Source organism: Electrona antarctica (genome assembly GCF_951216825.1).
Source record: "Electrona antarctica genome assembly, chromosome: 10".
In the NCBI taxonomy this organism is placed as follows: domain Eukaryota; kingdom Metazoa; phylum Chordata; class Actinopteri; order Myctophiformes; family Myctophidae; genus Electrona; species Electrona antarctica.
In genome coordinates this window covers 18,768,331-18,788,895 of record NC_136791.1, presented here as the reverse complement: position 1 = coordinate 18,788,895, position 20,565 = coordinate 18,768,331, and the positions used below count along the sequence as shown (strand labels likewise).

Here is a 20,565-nt window from a genome sequence, read left to right as displayed (position 1 = left end):
GTTTTTTTTTGTGCTGGCAGAGAAGTTGAGGGGCTACAACACAAGCATATTTACGTGGGCACGGCCCCATGAAATTGTCGTGCGGGTGCTCGTTTCGTGTACACGCCCACGACTAACTAGACCTGGATTGTGTTTTTATGCATTAGTCTTTATTGGTTGCGTTACTAGACGTTCCTGTTCTCCCTTTGAGCTTCTTCGGTAGTGGGTACTGTATTTATGAGCATTGTATGTTTGTCCTGTTTTTTTGTCGTGTATTTATTGTTATTGGCAGAGCTGTGTCACTTCTTTTGCCTCTTATCTTGGCCAGTTCACACTTGTAAAAGAGACTTCAGTCTCAATGTGGTTTTTACTGGTTAAATAAAGGTTAAATAAATATGTTGTTGATGCATTGCCTACTGTAACATCCTTCTAAACCATGTGTTCTTGCTGTTGAGCAGTTGAAGAGATTGCAGATTGAGGCTTTAACCTTTGCTTTTAAATATGAAATATCCGAGACCATTGGAAGTTTTATGGAATATACTTCTGAACATTGAACGTTAGTTCTTGCTGCTAGTTTGACCCGTTTAATCTGAAAATTACTGAAACAAGTCGTGGAGACTAAGAACTTTAATCCATGCGTTCAGCAGGAATCATCAAAGTTATGAACTACAAGATGCACGCATGCTTAATTAGGCGCTTATATTTAGCTAGGAGAGGGAAATTAACTCAACCAAACTTCAGGACTAAAGTGTGCTTCATTAATATTCATATCATATCCCTCTCTACTGCAGAGAATTTCATTTAAAAAATAAAACAAAATATCACATAGTGATATTTGTCAGGTGAAAGAAGCGCTGGTTTCTTTATTTAGTAACGAACGCTCCTCTCAACCGGCTGGTCTCAATCATAACATTACGTTACATAACATTGGGTGTCTCTAAAGATTTATGTTACCTGCTTCCTGTTACCCGTTTCCTGGTCATGTAACCCGAGTAACCAATACAGCAGTGAGTGTGGCAGCCAATCAGGACTAGGTCCCGACTAGGAGCCAAATAAGCCGTCATTAAAAAAAGAAAAAAACTAAAAAGACTACAAATAAAACCAAATAAAAATATGTGCCGTCAAAATCAACACTGACTGCATGCACAGCCAAACACTCACTGTTTGTAGGTGACCATGACGATGAGAATGGCGGGGATGCAGCAGAGGATGATGATGATGGCGAGGGCGAGCAGCGCACCCTCCGTGTAGCCCACGGCCTGCGCCGCCTTCTTCACGCTGGCCACCACGCCCAGGTCACGCACCTCCTTGACGCGGCCCTCGGCGCCCATGAACTCCTGGAACTCCTTGTTGATGTCCAGGAGATTGCCCTCCAGGAACCTAGAGGACAGGGATGGGCAACTGTGACGATGCGGCGAGGAGGGACATTTATTTAATTTCAAATGCCTTTAATAATAGTTATGTTAACTGTATGAACTAAATACAAATACATTGGACATGAAAAAAAAAGACGATAACATTTGAATAATACTCATTAAGCTGGCCTGGGCCATGGCTCAGTGGTCCAGGCACTTTGGCTGGTAATCCAGTCTGGATTGATTGATTGATTGATTGATCAAAAGTGTAAACATCACAAACTGCAGTCAGACATTCAGTCCCCTGGACTTGTGGTCCAATGGTCCTACGGTCCAAGTCAGTGGTTCCCACACGTTTTTGCTCGAAACCCAAGACAAACTAGATGCCCAAATGACTGACAATAGCAGATGTACGAGCACACAACATGCCCCGGTGTGACGTGTTGTGAGCTTGTGGACAATGGGTATCCTAAATAAACTCAAACTCAAAGGACATTATCAGCAAGCGGTCAAAAATGTGAAAGGGACATTTATTGTGTCGTTTTCTCACTTTCATGTCATTGTTGAGCAGCTAGTGCACCTTGAGACTTTTATGAGTGTTGCGGGCCGGGGGTTCTGCTTCGCAGTGCTTTCTCATTGCTACTTTCCTCCCCAGCAATAGCAAAGCAGCGGGATTCTTATTAAAAAGTCAGCGACATTACGAAGCCGCTTTTCAAAATTAATGGCAGCTGTCTCAGAAAGTGACTTTTCTTCTTTTTTTTATAAGGACGATGCTCCGGCTCAAAAGGGGCCCCCTTTTTCATTTCTGTCTTTCTCCTATTTTATGACGCATGCAGGCTTCTTAACAAGATGAATAAAACAGAAGGCGTTCTAATAAGGGGGGAGGGTGGGGAGAGACTGGTGTTACAGTCAAGCTCAGCTCTTGACTGTCTGTAGCGGTGCCTGATTTAAAGGGGATGGGGAGTATCATTCATGTTTTAAGAGCATGGAGAGATGAGAGTGGGACAGACAGACAGAGAGAGAGAGAGAGAGAGAGAGAGAGAGACAGAGAGGCAGGGGAAGGAGGGGGAGAGGAATATGGGCGGCAGAGCGAAATAATAGAGGGGGAGAGAGATGATGAGAGCAGGAGAGAGAAAGAGAAGCAGAGGGAGATAGAGATGAAAGGAGGACAGGGAGGGAGGGACGGAGGGACAGGGAGAGAGAGAGAGAGAGAGAGAGAGAGAGAGAGAGAGAGAGAGAGAGAGAGAGAGAGAGAGAGAGGTGTCAGAGAGAGAGAGAGAGAGAGATGTCAGGGAGATAGAGAGAGGTGTCAGGGAGATAGAGAGAGGTGTCAGGGAGATGGAGACATGACCGAAGGAGAGCGAGAAAGGTGGCTGAGAAAGGTATATCGTTTCAAAACTAAGCTGGGAATTAAGAGACTGAACTAGTACTCAGTAGGGGATGTTTCCCGCTGAGTGATGTCCTTTATGTTGTTTTGGGCACTGCTGGTAGAAGAAGTACTCCATAATTCCTGCAGCGACGTATGCGAAATAAAGGCAAGACAACAGTTACTGAAGGGCTGCACCATGTACAATTGATTGCCTTAACTTCAACGGTGCGCTCTTACTCGGCGCATATCTCCGCCAGACTGGGTTGTCTACCCAGGGCCCGCAAACTTTGGAAGGCAATCATAGCCATTTGTAATGGCTAGCGACCCCCCCCCCCCCCCCCCCCCCGCCCCCGGTGTGGCAGTACGTGGGGGGCCACATAAAATATCTTGCATAGGGCCACTTGACAACTAGTACCGGCACTGTCAAAAGGGCCCAGATATGGCCATATACTAATGACATGAGGGATCTCGATGTATGCCCATAAAAGGGACAAGGACTGACAGATAGATACACAGATCTCCATATATGGCAATCACTCTAGACATGAGCACTGTGTAGCGGCCATCTAGTCATTGAAATAATAAAAAAATAAAACCTCATTCACTTGGATGGAGTGCTAATGTTTCTGCAGCCAGCAGGAAGGCAAATAGTGACATCTGCTGGGCCATTCATTAGAACCGCATGCTGATAGTGGGTCTATCTAGTCGGTCTATTTGGCCTCAAATCCAGCGGAGCTTCCTTGCTGTCTGCCTTTACCTCAGGATGCCTATGGTGTTATTTTCCTTCATCCAATGAAGCGCTTTAATATCCTCAAGTGGTCATGGCATCGGCTGCGTGGTCACGCGGCCGCAGAGACGAGGTCTACAGCATATCACCTCTATCGGGTAGAAACCTCATATGTCCAAAATTGTTACTTTTCAAGATTCAAAACTCAAAAGCATCAAAAGTAGCAGATCTACAAGCTGGAAAATATAAACTTGTGCATCTGCTATTTCCGATGCCTTTATGTGACTGTAGTATTATTAAGTATGGGTGTGAATTTTCAGAGCCGGGAAAAACAGCTTCTGCCCAACTGTGGCGATAATATGCTGGAAGCTGCAGCATGGCGGGGAGGGCAATGCAATGTATGTGCTGCTGCTGGCATCCCACCAGACGGGTGGAACAACCTTCAGGCCGGTGGCACGTCAGGGGATGATGGATTGGTGGAAATACACCACCCCCTTGTCTCCCCCCCCCCCCCCCCTCTCTCTACCTAGCCAAAGCTCCCCCTCTTCTATTGCAGTGGTGCTCAACCTTTTCAGGCCGTGACCCCCCCAAAATAATCACAGTTGAACTGGGGACTCACACACGCACGCACGCACGCACACACACACACACCCTGACAAGCACATGGAATTGTAGGAGTTATTACACGTAGATTAACTCTGTTCCATATTGTGAAAAAGTTTGTTGATTACTTTTGATGCAGTAATGGTATTTTTTATTTTCTTTATTTCTTCTTTTTTTTTTAGAACCACTGTTCTATTGCACCTCCCTCTCCTTCATTCTGGCATATCAGCGCAGTCGGGTGGAAACCAAGGGAATTAACTAGCGTGACGCAGACAACGTAATTGTGTTGGGACCCAGAGGCATTTGTGGCCCACGGGCGCCCACACGTGCCGTCGGTAAAATACAATTATAAATACATATGCAATGACAGTTGAGTTGGCCAAGTTTGGCGGAGCCCGCTGGTGGCTGCTGCTAGCACACACGTGCCCCGGGGCGGGGCACGTGTGTGCTAGCAGCAGCCACCAGCGGGTCTGGTGGAGTGTGTAGGCTAATAACCTGTAGGAAGCTAGAAGAGGGTTCCCCATGGGCTCCCCCGACTGCGCATAGCTGCGGCTGCTGCTGCTGCTGCTCTGTTCACAATCGCGGCAGGTAAGGTCACAACTACTGTACAGTACGCCCAGGGATGTGCTGGGAAATGGAAATGGAGTTGGAGAGGCCCTTCGGCCGCGTGCCAGAAAATAAATTGCCCTCAGGTGGCACGGATCCAAATACTAGCCGATGGACGGTGACAGCTCCATGTCGCTGGACAAATGTCAGCAGGGGAAAAAAAAGAAATAAAACGATATTGAAATTGCATAGCAGACGTGAAGTCCACATAACCAACTCTGACAGTGTTACAAACCGGTTCTGGAAACGGCTCAATGTGTGATGGAACCGGTTCTGGTTGCTCAATGTTTGATGCGGTTCCTTCATGCCAACCAAAGTCTCGAGCTAATGTCGCCCGTTTGGTAAACAAACACTGTCGTGTGTTTCCCCCCCCCCCCCCCCCCCCCCCCCCCATGCACTCACTTGTTGAGCTCTGTGCGTGAGATGGCCCTGTTGGTGAGCGGGTCGATGGCGTACACTGTCATGTCCGTCCCTTTGTGGTCCTCCTGCTCGTAGCCCTCGCCGACCCGCTTGGCCCCGATGGCCTCCACGATCACCTTGGCCCCGGGGATCTGGTCCTGGATGTAGCGCTCCATGATGCTGCGAAACAACAGTGTGTTCAATGAGCCGCGGTGGAAAGTAACCAAGTACATTTACTTACTGTACTTAAAGTACAGGTTTGAGGTACTTTTACTTTACTGGAGTATTAAAAAAAAGAAAGGAAAATATATTTCTATTTTCTAAACAAATCAGAATGAATAAAATCAAACAGTTCGATTGAAAAATAAGCTTAAAGCACAGGTGTTTATTCAGTCAAGTGAATCCCACTCCTCCAGAGCTCAAATAATTGCCGTGTCCCACTGGGCAGGCAGTAAGAGGATGGTGTGTAGTTTTCTCCACACCTAGGGCTCTTGGCAAAACAAGGCCTTGGATAATCCATTTCAGGCGGGCACTGAGAAAAATCGGCACTTGAGTATACGAGCCAAAGAAAAACGCTCTCTGTGTGCCGCCACGGCCAAGGTGGATATCCTTTCCGTCTGGTGGAAACCTTGCATGTACAAAAAAACTTTAGCCTACAAGAAATGGAGTGAATAAGCTGTGTTCTGATGGATCCAATGTAGTTAATATTCAGTCACGGTCTCTTGTTAATCATTTCAACGGTTCATTATTTATAAACCCCCGCCCAAACACTTAAGCACTTTAACTTAATATGCATTTTCTAATAGCAAAAATAGATCTACAAGGTCACAACGCGTTGCACTGTGAGCTTGTAGGTTTTTTGGTGTGACACTGTAGTATAACAATTGTAGGGCATTAATTTACTATAAATAAAATGAAATATGTAGATACGAGGATTTCTGCCCAACGGCAGCAGTAGACAGTCTGAGAAGCACTCAGGTGAAATAGCCCTGGATCATCACCATAAGTGTGCAAAATCTGTGTGGGCCTCGTGAAAATGGCACAACAGCCAAGAGCCAAACAACATGACTGATGCAAAGCTGTTATCCAGGGCTCAGCTCAGACAGAGCTGGGAACCCTTTAACAGCCATTTGTTTATCAGATAGACTAATTATACTAAAAGCTTCCGCCCACGAGAGCCACAAATTAATTATATTTTCTTGAACCTCGATCATTAATTAAATTGAGTTGAGGGTAAAAAATATATAAATAAAATAGGCCCCAAAGAGGTTGGACTCGACTGTCTCGCTGGGTGTAATCTGCCTGTTTTTAATTGACTGATCAATGAGGAAGAAACATAAATGGGGAGCAAACTTGTTCATGTAGGACCGCCAAATTAATCTCTATTAAGCCTCGGACGCCCCATCTGAAAAGACTTGGTTCCAGAGACCCCCATAAGAGATTATCGTTGCTGTTGGGCAGAAACCTCTCTATCTCCATATCCTAACTTTTTTTCCATAAATTAACGCGCTACATATATAAAATGTATACAAATCCTTTGAAAGTAGCAGATCTGCATGCTCACGTTGTAAGTATAATATAGGACTGAAGTGGTTAATGTACTGTATGTTTTGTGATAATACTAGAGTGCAATATTTGCCTTTGAGATGTAGTGGAGTAGAAAATTGGAAACACTCCAGCAAAGCAAAAACATTTCCAAAATTGGCTTAGGTACAGAGTAAATGTTACTTTACACCACTGGTGACAACTCTGCATGGAACTATGCATCCCCCTTTCATACACTATCTCTCTCTCTGAAGAAACCAAGCGGTGGAAAACATGTTGTGAATAACATTCTCTATCTCATAAAGGAAGCCCTGCAGAGAGGGTGGCAAAAAAATATGGACTGGAAAATGGTACATGTCACACTTTGTTTAAAGTCGAAGCTCACACATCCAAACGTGTGGTTTTAAAACCACAGGAGAAGAAGGCGCTCGGGTGGCGCAGCGGTAAAGTGTCTGCCCACCGCCGTGGAGGACGGGGGGTTCAAATCCATCGCGGTGTGTCTGGCTTTGTTGAGCGTCTATTATGAACACAATAGGCTCTATGCACATTTTGGAAATAGCTCTTCCTACTTCCGGGCCTCTTCCGACTTCCTTCACGGGTGATACCAATAATACTAATAAAATTCTGGTCAAACAGAGTGCTGAAATGCTGCATGTTGGCTCACTGAGTTGGTTCCAAATGTCCCCATAGGGTTGGGGACATAGTGGGACATAGTGCCATAGTGCGGCACCAAGTGCCGCGCTATGAGCTTGTAGGTCTGCTATTTTTTTGAAAAAATATAATAAAAAAAATATATTCTTTCAGAGCAAACTCAAACCGTAGAAAATAAAAATGAAAACTCTCTAGATGCAAAAACCCCACCAGGACATTTGTGGTTAAGCTACAAAAAAATAAAGAATATACACAATTTGTTGGTGGAGGGGGTCTTGACACACATTTGCAACACACTGACAGTTGGAGATGAAATGGGGGTGTTGTTGAGTGCCATGTTAGTATGCATGAACTAGCGTGTCTAAATGGCAAGGGTGGTGAGATTACATTCATAAATATTTAGCAAGCCGTGTCATTTTTCACTTCATTTGCATCTGAACAACATTCCAGGATAGAGATGCTGCGTGTCTACAGCGGTGGTTATCAAACATGTTCATGTCAAGGACACGGCATCAATTTGCCCACGGACTCCAATCTGAAAACAATGAAGGTCCCCGACTCCCCGGACACCCCACACACACACACACACACAGTAGTTCAGTTCCTATAGGCTGGCAGTAAAGCAAATTGTATTGTGGTTTCATTTCATCTGACATTCACACCAAACAAACGGTCTTACCTAACGAGCTTCTCCTTCTTGTCTTCGATTTTAGTGGCCAGGGCGTCAAATACAACCACCTGCATGTCCAACGCATTGACCACTGACACCTATGACAGACAGACAGACAGACAGACAGACAGACAGACAGACAGACAGACAGACAGACAGACAGACAGACAGACAGACAGACAGACAGACAGACAGACAGACAGACATGAAGACATGAAGAAAGATGGCGTCATTACTGCATGCTCTTCGTCACTCTCCATATTTCAACTTCTAATTTTTTACTTTTTTTCGTAAATGAATGTCCTACTTGATCATACTAGTAGCTGATCTACAAGCTCACAACGTGTCACATGAGTTGTGATTCGATTAGATGTTACTTAATGTCTACAAGGTAAACGTGTTTGGCTTGGGTCAATGCATACGTTCAAGAGAAGAGAAGACAAGACGATTCTATTCTATAAAAAGTAAGCTAATTCTAGTCTTGTAGTCTTTCTCTAGTCTCTGGTCTTTGAAAGAAAACAATGCCCATAATGTGTTTGTGTATGCTTTCATGTGTGTGTGCATGCTTAAGCACACATCCAGGCGTATAGATGTAGATCGGCTGTTTTTGCTACTTAGCTTAAAATAATAAAAGAAATGTGAAAGTGGTTAAGTGAGTATGTGGGTGTTAGCAACATTGAACCAATGAAAGGTATTAAAGAGCTTGTGACTAAATGCAGCAATACAAAAATAGAATCCATTATAACACAGTTTATTTTGTCCAATTTCCATTATTTTGTTCTTCGGACATACAAGGTTTCCACCCGACAGCGGGTATACTTTGTTTCTCGTGACGGCTCAAACTAAACCTCCCCAAATTGGCCACTTGTATCAGGGGGCAGTACGACAGCTGTAGGCTACCAAAGGCTTAATTCCGAGGCGATAGGTGTAAGCGCACGCAGAGAGCATCTTCTCTCCTGCTCCGCGGGCCAAATCTCCCAATGAGATTCCTGTGAAATTAGGTTTCACCCTGAAAATTAACGAGTGCCATGGTTAAGCACTGCTCTGCTCGTGCATATCCAGGCGAGATATGTCCAGCACCCCTCCTTCTGTCTCATTAGCGAGCTTGTTAGCCCAACATATTTCACGGAAAGTGAAAAATAAGCCTGCCCACGAGCCAGCCAGGATAAATACTGAATCGGGGGCAAAAACCGAGACCAATCGGCGCCATGTGGGTGGGGAATTCACAATATCCAGAGATAATAGTACATAGACAGATGCGCGTGCGCGCGCGCGCACACACACACACACACACACACACACACACACACACACACACACACACACACACACACACACACACACACACACACACACACACACACACACACACACACACACACACACACACACACACACACACACACACACACACACAGAGAGGAGGAGTCTGAGGACATCAACATTTTAGGATGGCAATTAATGCTACTTGTACAATGCTTTTTAACCCTAACCCTAATGCGTGAAAATGGCAGATCTACGTCTACAAGCTTGTGAGCTCATAGATCTGCTATTTGTGGTGCCTGCAACTCAAGTGTAAATCGAATTTTCATAATTGTAAACCTAACTATGGAAAAATGTCTTTCTTCACCATAAAACTTCCCTCTTACTTGTGACGTCCTCACAATGTCTATTCTTGTACGAACAGAAGAGAGAAACGAGTGCATCTGTTTGGCTGGAGTAAGAATCCCTAACAAGGTGGTCTTTGGTACAACTTTTTCACAATTTTCAGCAATTTCTTTTAAATACAATTTAATGTATTCATATCTTAGTCATCTGAAATGTTTTATTTTTAGTGTAGTTTTAGTCAACTACACTAAAACATTTTAGTCTAGTTTTTATTTGTTGATGAAATTGTCAGTATATTTAGTCTTAGTTTTAGTCATCATAGCTTAGTTATTGTTTCATTTTCGTCAGCGAAAAGTGGTGGTCAACTAACATATTTTGTCGTAGTTTTAGTCGACGAAATCAACACTACAACTGATTACCCAGAAGGCACTCTTGTGGAAATGTTATAAAGCCTTCAATAGTCTGGCTAAAGCACAGCAAGAAGACAAAATGCTACATGGTCATGTTGAGGCAACAAAGCCTTCCTGATGTAACCCTGACCAAGGCTTTGTTGCCTCAACAGTGCATTACTTATTTGCTCTTGCTATGCATTAGCCATTAGCCTTTTTTTCCCACAAGAGTGCCTTCTTGGTCTCATCTTTTTTTTTACTATGTGCTTACACGCACGCACGCACGCACGCACGCACGCACGCACGCACGCACGCACGCACGCACGCACGCACGCACGCACGCACGCACGCACGCACGCACGCACAGAGTCTAAGGCGCGCGCTCTCACACACAGACCAATTATGAAGGACTGAAAATCCATAGACTTCTGTGCAGAGTTTAATTGGATCGTCAGCCAGAAACGGAGGGTTCAGTCGGGTCCACAATATATCGTCGCGGTCGTGGGACAGAAAACCTCTTATCTCCTTTGTGTTTTTTCGTAAATGAACCCTACTTGATCACACTGCGGCGTCACATTGAAGAATCAAAAGCAGCACCTCTACCAGCTAGAAACACGGCACGAAGCAACGCATTTCGAGCTTGTAACGCGTTTGGTGCCCGTTTTGGACATGTGAGGTTTCCACCCGACAGAGGCGATTAGGTCTGCTGTGCTAGTGCCGCAGCTACAGTACTGTGAATAATTCAATGAACTGGAAGCAACGAGGGAAAAACCTGCATCATCATCATCATCATCATCATCATCATCTATATAGATTGATATCGTATAGATTCTATACGACCAGCAAATTGTCGCTGTAGGGTGGAAACCTTGTATGTCCAAAATTGTGTTAACTGTTAAATGTTTATAAAACCCACGCACGCACTTAACCACTTAAAGGGATATTTCACTTTAAAAACAACTTTTGGTAATTTTATCGTCTACTCTGTTGGTTGGTGGTGCACTGGTATGACCGGTACGCCTGAAACTCGTCCAGTGCAAAAACAGTGTGATTAAAATGCTTTTTTGCTGAAATGAATTAAACAAAATGAATTAGTTCAAGTCCCAGCCCTAGTTGCGAGCTTGCAGATCGGCCATTCTTGCTACTTTTGCGTGACACAGTGACATTACGAAGAAGGTCATGGAGTGCGTGTTGACGTGCGCGACAATGCGCACGCCAAAAACACTCGGATGCTCCTCACCACCACGTCGGCGGTGCTCTTCAGGCCCGTGCCCCAGTCGTCCTGGGCGATGACCTTGAACTTGAAGTAGGAGCGGCGCATGTTGCGGAACATGACGGCCGACTTGATGAGGCCCGTGAGGTTGCCGATGACGAAGGGCTCCTGGACCTCCCCCGTGGGAGCGAACTGCAGCTGGTACCACATGGCGCTGTAGTTCCCCGTGTCCACGTCCGTGGCCTGTATGGGAGAGAGACGCACACACACACACACACACACACACACACACACACACACACACACACACGCCAGAGTGTTAAATTCCTTCCACTAAAACTGTGATGAAAACCACATAAATAGAGAGTATGCGCATGCTTAAAGTGAATGGCACATCGAGTGGCAAATCGAGTGGCAAAGCAACAGGCAAAGTGAGTTTAACATTGTTTAATGTTGTTTAATGCAATCAGATAGGACTTTTCTGTGTGGATGTATGGGCTGTCAAGGCCAGAAAGTCGTTTTTTGCCACTCAGTAGGCGTTCCTGCGTAACTTCCTGGTTTGATGATGTCACACGCATACCCTCTATACCGAATGAAAATAACTGAAATGTATTTGACAGATTCGCCAACAAATAAAGACTAAAATGTAAGGGAGCGATTAGTGGAGAAGAGATCCAGTAGAATGCCATCAAGGCGTGCCAAAATACATTTTTGAGATGACTAAAACTGAATTAAATTTGTAACAAAAAACTATGATTAAACCAGATATGTGTAGAGAGAGAGAGTGCCACCAATGAGGGGGCAGAAAACAGCGCTGGTCACGTGACCCAGGCAGCGCTCGAGTGACAAGCTGGAGTTTTAAATACATTGTTTTCAATGAGAGCGGCGCAAATATCAGCAATGTTAACTGTTTTATTGTACAGTTGTATTGTACAGTGACAAGTAAAGTATCTGTAATGTTTATGTTATACTATGACTAAAAACGATCTAAAATAAAGTGATTTAAGATCATTAGAGCTTGGCTGTTGCGTTTCATTCACTGAAGTGACTGAAAGGCAGTATTCTTGCAGGCAGTATTCTCACGATACTTTTGCTCAGAAACTGAGAGGCACCCAGCTGCAGCATTTCAGAAACTGAGAGGCACCCAGCTGCAGCATTTCAGAAACTGAGAGGCACCCAGCTGCAGCATTTCAGAAACTGAGAGGCACCCAGCTGCAGCATTTCAGAAACTCTTATTGTGCTCTTTCGAGACGTCAATATAATCGTTTGCGAATCAGAAAACAAGGTATCCGGATAACCTGTGTCTTCTTTCAATTGTCAACTTGGACTTGGACACTCAGGCATGAAGGAAGCATGAGTTCTGGGCCTGGTGTTGTTATGAAAGGGGGCGGGACTGCGATGCACTATAGTGTATACGCATAGTTTCATTATATAGATATTCCACTGTTAGGTTCTTAGCTTATGTATATGATTCTTGATGACTTGAAAATGTATTTTATTTTTATGTATTTGATGTATTACCATGTTTTGTTCTTTCTTACTGTAAATCGCTCTCCGATTAAGAGCGTCTGCTAAATGCCTAAATTGTAATTGTAAGTGAACGGAGATACTGCTCAACTAAATAGCTCTGGACTAAACTAAATCAAAATTTGCTGTCGAGATTAACACTGGCGCACGCACGCACGCACGCACGCACGCACGCACGCATGCACGCACGCACAAGAAAAGTGTCCATTATTTATGTGCGACCATCACCACCTGTGGCTGCCAAGAGGATCTGGTGCAGTGACCTTTGTTCACCAGCAGAGGGGGAAGTGGAGTTTCAATATGGACAGAGCATAATGACAAAGGTGGGGGTTCCCGAGTTCATATGATTTTCACATTGTGAAAATAGCCAAGCTCACAATGCCTCGCATTGTGAGGCATTGTGATCTTGTAGAACGGCAATTTTCATAATGTTTGCCACTGTAGTTTGGACAATTTGGTATTAAAAATGTCATTAAAGGGGCCACACCATAAATTTGACATTTTCCAAAAAAAATGACCCCCCAAAAAGTAATTTTCAATCCTTCATTGTGAATTCAGTGATTTTCTGAAAGGGCATGTCTAGACCATCTCAGATTCACCCCATGATTATGTTGAGCATGGGGAGAAGTGACAACTTGCTTCAAAGTGTCTCCCCACTCCCCGATCGTTCAAGTGTCCCTCCCCCCCTCGAGACTGAGGTGGAGGGAGGGAGCCCAAAGTCGCTTATAATAAACAGCCATGGCAACACTGCCCGTCACTCTTGTACAACTAAATAGGGCATTAATTTACATTACATATAAAAAGTAAAAACACATAAAAAGTTGAAATACGGAGATGTGAGGTTTCCGCCCGACAGCGGCCGATACAACAATAGGCTACAATCTACAACTACAATCAGAAGGCTTGGACAGTGTCCTCACTCATCAATTTCCACACGGCCCGTCCGTCTGTCTGTCTGTGGCGCTGACATTGATGAATATGTGCATGACTCTTTTTTCCTTCCACGGGTCCTGGCAGATGGCTGCATGTGGAGGATGTAAAATATAGACGACAAGGACAAGGCTGCCTGGAGACGGAGAGAGAGAGAGAGTGAGACGCCTCACTCCTCCTCCTCGCTAGCTTTAACCCATTCAGGCCTGACTTCAAAAATTTAAAAAAATCTTCTAAATCCTCCACTTTTCTGAAATAAATATTTTCACGATTTAAAAAAAATAGCAGACCTACAAGCTCGTAGCGTGCCACTCGGTGGCACGCTATGAGCTTGTAGATCTACTACTGAGTGGCAAAACACTACTTTCTGGCCTTGACAGCCCATACATCCAAACAGAAAAGTCATATCTGATTGCATTAGACGATTTTCCACTCACTTTGACACTCGATTTGCCACTCGATTTCCCATTCACTTCATGCATGCGCATACCCTCTATAGCTAAATTATAACATAATATTTAAAACACCAAAAGGGGTTCCCGCCCAAATGGGTTAAAGGGACAGGTTTGTGGCTACAGCCTTCAGAGCAGCAACATGACAGGATATACGGTTACGGTCGCCGTAATTTTACGTTTTTATTAACCCATTAAAACAGGGAAAGCATCCGTGTCATTTTAGATTTCATCTACCTATACTAGAGGTTCGGTCCACTACGCGGCCCTCGCACCAACATCACAATGACGATTCGACCGATATGTCTGAGTCATAGAGTTGGGTCTGTCTGTCTGTGTCCCTTTCGTACCCATATAGTTTTCAAAGTTTTTCCACGCTGCAAGCTTGTACGTCTGTTACTTTTGAATATCCAACATATAAATGGATAAAGTGGTTAAAATGATGGTGATGCTACTATTGCTGGGGACCCCCTGGAACCTGTCCAAGGACCCCTGGGGGTCCCCAGACCCCACTTTGAGAACCACAGAAGTATAGGTATAGCCTGCTAAAAGCCCCAAACCGAAACATTCCTCCTCCTTATACAAGCAGGTTTCATGTACAGCTCATATCCATTAGCCATGGCTCTCCTTTGTTGTCAAAGAAAAACAAGTCACAAACTGCTGCTGTGTTATTCAGCACAATTCATTATGGTGATTAACTCAGGTTTGTTGTCCTTTGACGTCCATCTCTCTCTTGGAAGAGGAGAGATTGCACTCAGTTTGGTTGTGTTGGTATGGACCTGTGGTTCTCAAAGTGGGGTCTGGGGACCACAGGGGCTTCCAGACCAGGGGGTCGCCAGCTAAATAGTGTAGCATAAAAATCAGCTTGACCACTTTAACCAATACACACTATTTTGGGTGCCAATGAGGAAAAACTTAAATTTCAATACAGCCATAATCTTCTAATCCATGATAATTATGCTTATTGAAAAGCACCAGGAGGTTTGGGGAGAGGTTTCCTCACAAACTGCCTGTAAGTTTCACACTTGAATGTGATCGTTATCCCGTAAATGATGTTAAGAAGGCAATATATATAGCATGGCTAAAGAGTACACACTATTCTGTTTGATTAGGAAATATGAATGCAAAACAAAACAAAACAAAACAAAAATACAACCCCTTAATGAACAACAACATGTAGCTATTTGTAGAATGGAGTCATGCAAGAGTCACATAGAGAAGATCTCTCCCACGTTTTGCATTTGTCTCACTTGCAGTGCCTTCAGGCCAACATTTTATCTGGCCTTGCAGGATTTCATTTCACAAACAAGAACCAACAGAAGCCAATACATGAAATAAAAATAATTAGTCAGATTGTTATTTTTGGTTAAAGGCAAAATGGCGGGTCATAAATGTCCAACAATGTTATTCCTCTTTGATGAATGCAGATACAAGTTTTTCTGTTCAAGTTTTACTCCACTTTGATATGACCGTTCTATGGCGAGTTTCTCCAAGTTTGACTAACTGAAAATGATCCATACATTAGTAGTAGACCTTACAGTCCTAAGCTTTTCTTTTTCTTTTCAAAGTAAGTAGCAGTGGTGGAAAAAGTATCCAAATGTTTTACTAAAAGTATCAATACTGCCATGTAGAATCTCTTACAAGTAAAAGTCCAGAATCCAAAATTGTGTGCAAAAGTATTGGCATCAAAATGTACTTAAAGTGCCAAAAGTAGAATGTACTCATTATACAGAATGTCCCAAATTTCACAACTGCAACTTTCAAACGTATACAAATCTTTTGAAAAGAGCAGATCCAGTGCTACTCCGCGGGGTCTACGTTCGTCAGAGCTTACAGACTATGGGGGCACTCGAATAGCGAGCTGTAGATTTAAGAATTTATCTATTTCAACTACTGTACGAGCTCTGAGCAGAGCAGGCATCAATCAAATTTGGCTAATGAGGAGACATTTGCATTTTTTCTCCTCATCTAAAAAATGCTAGCCCGAAGCTAGTAAGCAGCTTCCAGTGCTAGTTTTAACATTGTTTTCATGCACAACAATCACACTATACTGTCTTTTAGGTAATGTCACTGTTTGGTCAGACCATCTTCTCTGTTAGAGCCTCCCATCGCTGGAATAGTCCTTCCCACTGTACTTGCCAAGGAGGACTTGGGACGAGTTTTGAGCAAAGTCACATTCTGCCAAGAACGACTTTGGACATTTATTTTAATTACTAGTCCTATGAACGATGAAAAAAACAAAGCGCGCGTGCGCGCGCACGCACGCACGCACGCACGCACGCACGCAGGCACGCACGCACGCACGCACACACGCACACACACACAGTAAATTTAATTAGCTCATTTGTCACTGGTGTAATCGTTCATGTTGTACCGTAATTGTTGTCTCCTGTATGTTAATTGTATTGTATTGATAGGTCTATGATTTGTATTGATAGTTATATCACCATGTTTAACCCTTAGACAGATTACTACTGGAAAACACGTGGAGTTTTGCATTAGTCTTTTCTGCCCTGTACGTGATTTTCCGTAGTTCTCTTTTTTTATTAATACCAATATATTAATTCGGTCCGCACCTCTGTATATAGTATTGAGCATAAATATCAACTACATTTCCCAGAATTCCCGTGTCACGTGACACACGTGTATGCTTTCCTATTGGAAACTGACGCCCAGCCCCCAGTGAACAGGGGGGTTGGTTGACTCCTCCGAGGTGGGCACTGGAGGAAGAGTTTTTCAGCCAGGTTTGCAGTCGCCGCAAAAAAAACAATCTGAAAAATGATCCATCCGTGTCCAGTGGCATTCTCCAGTCCCAGACCGTTGGCCGGGCTGCAACATCCACCCTCGCGGATTACACGTGTGCAATGTTTTTTCTTCTCCCCACCGGAGTTACCACCAAGGCTGATGCCTTCGCTAAAAGGTAATTTTATTGTATTCGAAAATGCCCTAATATGACATGTCTAGTAAGACGATCCCTATATTTGGCCCGAGCCGACCTAGTGCTGATATCAGATAGATGTGGTAGAACCATATATGGATAGATCTAACTGGTTTAGTCATCGTGACATGCATAGTCGGAGAATATATAACAAGGGTCGGTACTATAGGTGATCGACGTAGCTAACAAAAACATCTGATCAAATGAATGTATTGTACTGTGTCTTTGTGGGCCGAATCGTGGCATCGTGGCATACAAATAGATGTTTGTATAATTAGTATCACGATAAAATAATATGGCGACGTTAGAATGACACCACCAATGAGTGATCGCGTGTAATGTAGCTGCCCAGCGTATATCCAGCACCATCACGTCACCACATTCCACTGGCTGTTGGCTAGTAGTAGTTGCTAACAAACACTGCACAAATGGTACTGGCTATTGGCCGGGCCACAAGCCCGGGCAATAGCCAGTACCAATGTTGCTGGATGATTGCGACGCAATGGTGCTGGATATACCCTGGGCAGCTAGCTACATTACCACCGATCACTCATTGGTGTTTCATTCTAACGTTGCCATATTATTTTATCGTGATACTACTTATACAAGCATCTATTTGTATTTGTCATGCCACGACTCGGCCCACAAAGACACTGCACAATAAAATCATTGATCGCCAGCAGCCGGGTAAAACGCCATGTAATAGTAGCGTGCACTGACTACAGCTAAAATGTTTATTTCTTTTTATATATTTAGAACTGGCATCAGATGAGGAGGAGGAGGAGGAGGAGGATGAAGAGTCAAGACTGCGATGGCGTTCTCTGACACTGAACCGGATTCATTCATTCATTCATTTCAGGGGGGGCAGTTTTTGGGTGTTTTTTTTATTTAGCCTACTCACACATAACCTGACTCCGCCAGATGGGGCAGCAGAGAGTACACTGGGTTCCCCCCTCCTGCTCCCATCTGGGAACTCTCAGGCAGACTTGATGCCCGGCCACAAAACGGCCTGGCCAATCAGCAGCAGCTAGAAGCGAAGTTGCTCACAAAACGGCCTGGCCAATCAGCAGCAGCTAGTAGAAGCTAGAAGCTGCTGCTAGAAGTTGCTAGAAGCTGCTGCTGATTGGCCAGGCCGTTTTGTGGCCGGGCATCAAGTCTGCCTGAGAGTTCCCAGATGGGAGCAGGAGGGGGGAACACAGTGTACACTCTGCTGCCCCATATGGCGGAGTCAGGTTAACTCACACACACACACCGTCAAGGACTGGGTTTGGGGACATTTGGGAGGAGTAGCTCTGATCCATAGCTCTAAATGCGCATTTAGAGCTATGGATCAGAGCTAGGGGAGGAGTAACTGTTTTGTATGTAGGCCTATTTATTTTCTGTAATATTTATCATTTTATTATGTTAGTAGTCGTAAAAAATAAAAGACGCTTTTACAATGAGTTAGACCTGTCATGACTATTTTGTTCACTATTGTGAGGTTTATTGTATATGACTAAGCAAGTTTCAACTGTGATTTACTCTGTAACGGTAGATGGTAATAACTCAATTTATTTTTTATAATACAGTATACATTCAAGTCTATATTTTGATACATATCATGGGCACCAAGTCATATCAAAACAATGTCCTTGGATGTGTTTTTTATCAAAACTGTGTTTCTTCATAACAGGTTTTTGAGATACATGCATGAATAGACAAGGTACTGGTAAGACTATGTAAACATGGTATATATCAAAATGTGCGTTAGAATGTCTAATTTTACCCCAAAAAAGAATTGAGTTTATATGATGTTCCAATTTCAGAGCTATGGGGACTTTTAGCTGGATAGGTCAGATTGATCATGACTGACCATGCTATTTATAGATGGCAAAATATCTACAGTGGTACATGTGAGAAACTTTTTATTTTATTTTAATTGAACTAGACAACTCACCCTTTAAAATGAGATATTGCATGGCTATGTATGCCCAGCAGAAAAAAAGTTATTTAGAAAATAAAACTTCAACCGGGCATAACTTTTTTTGGTTGTCCTAGAAACAGAAACAGTGTAAATGCAGGCTCTTTTAAATGGCTTCCAACACAAGAACTAAACATTTTATCAACTCAGTTCATTTTTTTCCTGGAAGCAGACAAGTCAAGCTTTCTCTGAAGGTCTTTCGTTGTCACACATTCACAACAGAGAATTTTCAATAAATCATTCAAAAACGCCATTCTGCCATAGAGAAGTCTACAAACTATATAGAAATCCTTGAAACTCTCAAAGAGTTAACAACTTGCCCAGGGACTACAGCTGGACATTGGCTAACTCATTTGGAATGATGTGAAAACTGAAATGTTGATTAATGTGCATTGTCCCTGGTACATTCTTTAGTATTTCTATTTTTTTTACAGTACTTCTCTACTCCACTACATCTCGGAGACAAATGTTGTACTTTTTTGGCACAAATATTATACCTACAACAATTATTTAACAGCTTTATTATTTTGAAGATTTTGACTTTTGACTGCCAATGTCGATTCAGTCTGTATGTCACTACTTGCCTCCCAGGATGAGCGGGGACTTTATTTTGAAGACCTCAAAATTCACCCCAAAATGAAACGAAAGCAAAATCTCTAAAATGCTAGCTAATGTGACTACCGTCTTTTTATAAGTCATCAGAAGCAAGGTACCAACAGTTTAGTAATGAGCCACTAACATCGACGTTCTGGTCAAACACCTCAATCTGAGCCTCAATTCTGAGAAAAAAGGGTTTAAGATTGTGGTTACAACGGTGGTGGCCGGGGGGAATCATTTCATTGACGGACCACAGCGGAGCCGAGCGTTACCTATTCTGAATCAATAAAAACCTACTTTCAATACTTATGGCAGTGAGCGCCATTGGGACAGCAACAGCAGTCAAATAGTCAATACAAAACCTCTTGGTTAGATAGAGCTAACAAAATGTGTCTCGAGTTTATTCCTTGCCTCGTCCCATGAGTCTTAGAATGCCATAATTCAAGTTGTCGGCCTGTGGGACTGCAGTCAAAAAGGTTGGTTGTTTGTAAGATGTTCCCAATTTGCTGGAGATACTACAGCGTCACACAATAAAAAAGAAAGCAAGAAGCTCTCCCATTTCCAGCGACCTTCTCCTCGCCGCTTCATCACATCAGAGTGGAAAAGCATCAGTCGTGCTGTTGTGTGCAGAGCAGACCATGCTGGCAGCTGCTGCCGTTTGCATCTTTCAAAAAGGTAAATTACAGCCTTAATAACTCATTGAGTCATCTGGCATGTCGTCGTGATGAAAACAGATTGCAACCCAAAGCAGCACGTTGCAAACAGAAGATTTCATTCCAGTGCAATCAGTCTGTAGACACACAGTAATATCATCATTGCTAATGGGGGGCATGGAACGCAGGGTTCCTGGTTCCATCCCCGCCGGCTCTCCTGGGATTAGTGTCAGAGTGTCCTTGAGCAAAGAGAATAATCTTGTTCGTTGTTTTTGAACAAGATTGTAGGTATAGTATTGTTTGTTCCAAGAGAAAGTGATATGGCCCCATGAGTATTAACCACTTACTTGTTTATTCACCTGTGATAATCTGTTCATTATATATGTTCTCTTCC

General features: G+C 43.6%; 1 protein-coding gene across 3 annotated transcripts in view; it reads right to left on the bottom strand.

Moving 5' to 3' along the window:
• Positions 1-1,136: 1,136 nt before the first annotated feature.
• The window catches only part of LOC306931686 (protocadherin-15-like), a gene marked incomplete at its 3' end in the record, with an annotated part of 360,480 nt that continues 341,051 nt past the window's right edge, over positions 1,137-20,565 (bottom strand). For all 3 annotated transcript variants that reach the window (XM_079513231.1, XM_079513232.1, XM_079513233.1), the window contains 4 exons: positions 11,142-11,357; positions 7,914-8,002; positions 5,042-5,218; positions 1,137-1,359 (listed from right to left, as the gene is read on the bottom strand). In XM_079513231.1, coding sequence (XP_079369357.1) covers positions 1,137-1,359; positions 5,042-5,218; positions 7,914-8,002; positions 11,142-11,357 — 705 coding nt within the window. The remainder of the gene's footprint in view (positions 1,360-5,041; positions 5,219-7,913; positions 8,003-11,141; positions 11,358-20,565) is intronic.